The 5,000-nt window shown below is 44.8% G+C and overlaps 2 protein-coding genes across 3 annotated transcripts in view; one reads left to right on the plus strand and one right to left on the minus strand.

Annotated features, from left to right (window-relative positions):
• The window catches only part of LOC307022601 (uncharacterized protein), a 138,027-nt gene that overhangs the window by 15,752 nt on the left and 117,275 nt on the right, over window positions 1-5,000 (minus strand). For both annotated transcript variants that reach the window (XR_013803449.1, XM_079655445.1), the window contains one exon: window positions 3,987-4,076. Coding sequence is in view for 1 of the 2 variants with exons in the window: in XM_079655445.1 (XP_079511571.1) it covers window positions 3,987-4,076 (90 nt within the window). In the remaining variant the exon portion in view is untranslated. The remainder of the gene's footprint in view (window positions 1-3,986; window positions 4,077-5,000) is intronic.
• gpr37b (G protein-coupled receptor 37b) overlaps window positions 1-5,000 on the plus strand; it is a 23,197-nt gene that overhangs the window by 8,444 nt on the left and 9,753 nt on the right. The window lies entirely within an intron of this gene.

Genomic DNA, 5,000 nt, shown 5'->3' on the forward strand with positions numbered 1-5,000 from the left:
TTAGGGGCTCTCCATAATGCATGACGGTGAGTCCATTCAGTCAGCTCTTTGTCCGCCGATGAGGAAATATTGTGTTTTGAATGTTGAGACAAGACCGCACAACACCATGAAGCAAAGATTAGGCTTGCTGTTGGAGGCAATTAACCAAAGTGGTGATTAACCATGTATATATGAAATATTCATTGGATGATTACCATGAGGAATTAGGTATGTTGGTAGGCATGAGCAGCGTATCAGTTTCAGATCAACATGGATCAGCTTTAATAGAATATTACAACAGTGTTTAGTCTGGCCTCCAGCAGAACACTTCAGGACATGGATCCGTAGATACTGTTCACTGACGGCATTTTCTTTATGTCCAAGGGAAATACACAACTAAAGGCTGAGAGAAATAGCACGGAGTATGGATGGTTGCTATTCATTTAACTGAAGAAAAGAAGGAAAGAAAAATTCAGATTTTAAGAAAATGCTCCTTTTGTCTGAGGAGTATAATAGAAAGATAATTGATTCACAGTTCATACTTCGTATTGTAAAGTGTTGAACATGTTATGTCTATTTCTAAGGATTTCGATCTCTTCACACAACTGTTGCCTGGCAACATCAGTGTCAGGACCTCGACACAAACTGATGAACCCAAATGCATGACCCAGAGACAAAGTATTGAATATAAAAATTTGTATTTATACAGTTCAGGTAATAATAATAAATTCGATTTATAAAGCACCTTTCATTGCTCACAGCAATCCCAAGGTGCTACAGGAGGCATAATAAAAACAAACAAAATAAACAAAAGTTTAATCAAAAGCTTTTTTTAAAAGAAAGGTTTTTAAGCCTTTCTTGAAGGCGTCAGTGGTCTGTGGAGTCCTCAGGTGTTCTGGGAGGGAATTCCACAGACGAGGAGCAGCTGCACAGAAAGCCCGATCCCCCATTGTGTGGAGTTTGGTCCTAGGGGGGTGAAGCCGATGGTTGGTTGTGGAGCGGAGGTTGTGTGTGGAGGTTTGTGATGTGAGAAGTTCCTTCAGGTATGGAGGAGCGTTCCCGTGGATGCATTGATGGGTCAGTAGTGCGATCTTGTATTCGATCCTGAATGAGACAGGAAGCCAGGAATGAAGGACGGGTGTGATGTGGCTGTATTTTCTCGACCTCATCAGGATCCGAGCGGCACTGTTCTGTACATATTGGAGCTTCTGAAGGCTCCCGCTAGGAGTCCCGATGAGGAGAGCGTTGCAGTAATCGAGCCTTGAGGAGACAAAGGCATGGACCAGTTGTTCAGTATCTGACAGGGAGAGTGTGGGACGGTGTTTTGCAATGTTCCTGAGGTGGTAGTAGGAGGTTTTGCACAGGTGTTTGATGTGGGTGTCAAAGGTCAGATGTCGGTCAAATCTAACACCCAGGTTGGTAACTGCTGTGGAGAGGGGTATGTTTTGTCCAGAAAAGGTAATGTGGGTTATGGGGGATGACTGGACCTGGTTTGGTGTGCCAACTAAAATAGCTTCTGTTTTGGAGCTATTTAGTTGCAGGAAGTTTTCTCGCATCCAGGCCTTTATCTCCTCAATGCAGGTGTTAAGGGATGTTGACGGGAGCGGTGACGATGATGGTGACAGTGAGGAAGCATGTGGGATAGAGTCTGTCTTTATATATAGCTGCGTGTCATCAGCGTAGCAATGGAATGATATTCCATGCTGGCTGATGACACGGCCAAGGGGCAGAGTGTACAGGGTGAACAGAGTGGGCCCGAGGACCGACCCTTGAGGGACACCACAGGTGACATGGTGTGTCTGGGAACTCGCACCTCCCAAGGAGACGTACTCTGTTCTTCCAGACAGGGAGGACTGGAACCAGCTCAGGGCGGAGTCAGAGAGTCCGATGGTGTGTTCGAGGCGCTGAAAGAGGATGTTATGGTCGACAGTGTCGAATGCTGCAGTCAGATCCAGGAGGATGAGGAGAGATGGGGATCCAGTATCAGCCGCCATCAACAGGTCGTTTGTGACCCTGACCGGAGCTGTTTCAGTGGGCGGAACGGAAACCGGACTGGAATTTTTCAAAGAGGCCGTTTAATTATTGTAGATTAGGTAGGTAATGCCTCTAAACAGAATAGGTGGTGGAAATAACAAAAGCGTAACAAAAAGAGGACTTAATAAAAACGTAAGCCTTACAAAATAAACAAACATAACAAAACCTGACATGAGAGAAAGCAATCCTTGCTGAGTTGAGGCTTGGCACGGCCATTCGAGGAAACAAACAAGAAGAACTGACACAGGACAGGGGAGAGACAGGACTATTTAAACATGAGGTGAGTGGGAACAAGTGGAAACAATCAGGGGCGGGGCAGACACTGATGATGGCGGGAAAAACACACAGGGGGAGGAAGAAAACAGGGCCTGAAATGAAAGAGAAGAGGTAAGTACAAAATAAAACAGGAAATGACAGACAAAGTACATGCCAATCAGGGTTGAGCACAAGAGTCCAGGAAGTTGCTGCAATCTAGCCATAAACTAGTCTGAATAAAAGCCCCCCTTTAAAATAACGATTTGTCGCTTTGACAATTCTTGTACAGATTATGAAGATATGCCGGGTAATTGAAGAGGTAGGTAGATTTGTTGACTTTGTAAGGAGCCATGCGAGCTGTTTCCTCCTGCTTTGTGCTAAGCTAGGCTAAGCCAGTTCTGGTTTCAGCTTATTGTTACCATTTAGATGTTTAAATATACCTTAAAATGACACGTTATTTGCTCTTTGATCACCGCTAGGTTGGGAACAGAGCTTTGAGGTTTATTTTCTATGGTTATCTCCCCTGTTGGCTTGCACCGCTTTGTACAGCTGTCATATGATTGGTTGCACGTCAAAGGTCAGTGTCAATCAAGGCAAAAAGGAGCGCAGCGCTTGGCAACAATTTTGAGAGACGGGCGGCACCGCTACCTCCAGAAAAAACAATGACACAGACAACACAGAGTCGTTTTACCGGTGATCATGTGAGGGCATCTTCTCATCGAACAGAGAGCGAATATGTGTATTTTCTCAAATGTCAAACTATTCTTTTGAAGTATTCAACTTCTTATACAGTTACATGACAGTAGGTCTGTCTGATGAGAAGAAAAGCTCCAAAAAAGCTATAGGCTACTATAAAAAGCTTGTTGAGATCACACACACACACACACACACACACACACACACACACACACACACACACACACACACACACACACACACACACACACACACACACACACACACACACACACACACACACACACACACACACACACACACACACTCATATGTATGCACAATTCATTTGCACTTATATACACCAAAAAGACTTACACAATTTGACTAATCCTGTGTGTGTGTGTGTGTGTGTGTGTGTGTGTGTGTGTGTGTGTGTGTGTGTGTGTGTGTGTGTGTGTGTGTGTGTGTGTGTGCACATACATGAGCTTCTCTGCTGCTATTAGACGGATGGTGGCCGTCAGGGAGGGGGGGGGGGGTCTCTCTGTCAGAGTTATGGTCTGCTCGAGCCTGCACTGAGTCACACTCCGCCTAGAAATAGGACTGAAGCTGGATTAACCCTTAGTCTACCTGGCTCATTGTTCTAAGACTGTGTGTGTGTGTGTGTGTGTGTGTGTGTGTGTGTGTGTGTGTGTGTGTGTGTGTGTGTGTGTGTGTGTGTGTGTGTGTGTGTGTGTGTGTGTGTGTGTGTGTGTGTGTGTGTGTGTGTGTGTGTGTGTGTGTGTGTGTGTGTGTGTGTGTGTGTGTGTGTGTGTGTGTGTGTGTGTGTGTGTGTGTGTGTGTGTGCTATGTCTGCCCATTCATCACCTGATAACACCCATTACCCTGACAGTGGCTGGAGTATGGCTGCACAGGCTCCACCAGTCCTTGTTAAAACGCAATTAATAATGTGAGGCCTTCGTGCCACCAGCTCACAGGACCTTTAATCAGGGAGGTAATGGGCCGTTATTGAAAACGGCACCAGGGGACCACGTGTTTCTCACCTGCTGTGCAGACCGACGGCCGACATGTGTTGTGGATGAAACACCTTTTCATGTTCTGATTTGGTGGCACCTCCCTTGAAGTCTGAGAGCCTGAAGAAATATATAAGATGAAAATGGAAAACGGTTATTTACAGGTTGCATATCATCAGTCTATGAGAGGTCTATGAGGTGTTCATGGTTTTGTTTGACAATTATCACGTCGTAGGCAAGTATGTTTATTTAAGAGGAAGCTATTATGCTAATTTTCAGATGTACAGTGGGGCAAAAAAGTATTTAGTCAGCCACCAATTGTGCAAGTTCTCCCACTTAAAAAGATGAGAGGCCTGTAATTTTCATCCTAGGTATACCTCAACTATGAGAGACAAAATGAGGGAAAAAAATCCAGAAAATCACACTGTCTGATTTTTAAAGAATTTATTTGCAAATGATGGTGGAAAATAAGTATTTGGTCAATAACAAAAGTTCATCTCAATACTTTGTTATATACCCTTTGTTGGCACTGACAGAGGTCAAACGTTTTCTGTAAGTCTTCACAAGGTTTTCACACACTGTTGCTGCTATTTTGGCCCATTCCTCCATGCAGATCTCCTCTAGAGCAGTGATGTTTTGGGGCTGTCGCTGGGCAACACAGACTTTCAACTCCCTCCAAAGATTTTCTATGGGGTTGAGATCTGGAGACTGGCTAGGCCACTCCAGGACCTTGAAATGCTTCTTACGAAGCCACTACTTTGTTGCCCGGGCGGTGTGTTGTCATGCTGAAAGACCCAGCCACGTTTCATCCTCAATGCCCTTGCTGATGGAAGGAGGTTGTCACTCAAAATCTCACGATACATGGCCCCATTCATTCTTTCCTTTACACGGATCAGTCGTCCTGGTCCCTTTGCAGAAAAACAGCCCCAAAACATGATGTTTCCACCCCCATGTTTCACAGTAGGTATGGTGTTCTTTGGATGCAACTCAGCATTCTGTCTCCTCCAAACACGTCTAGTTGAGTTTTTACCAAAAAGTTATATT

This window comes from Notothenia rossii, assembly GCF_949606895.1.
Source record: "Notothenia rossii genome assembly, chromosome: 10".
NCBI lineage: Eukaryota > Metazoa > Chordata > Actinopteri > Perciformes > Nototheniidae > Notothenia > Notothenia rossii.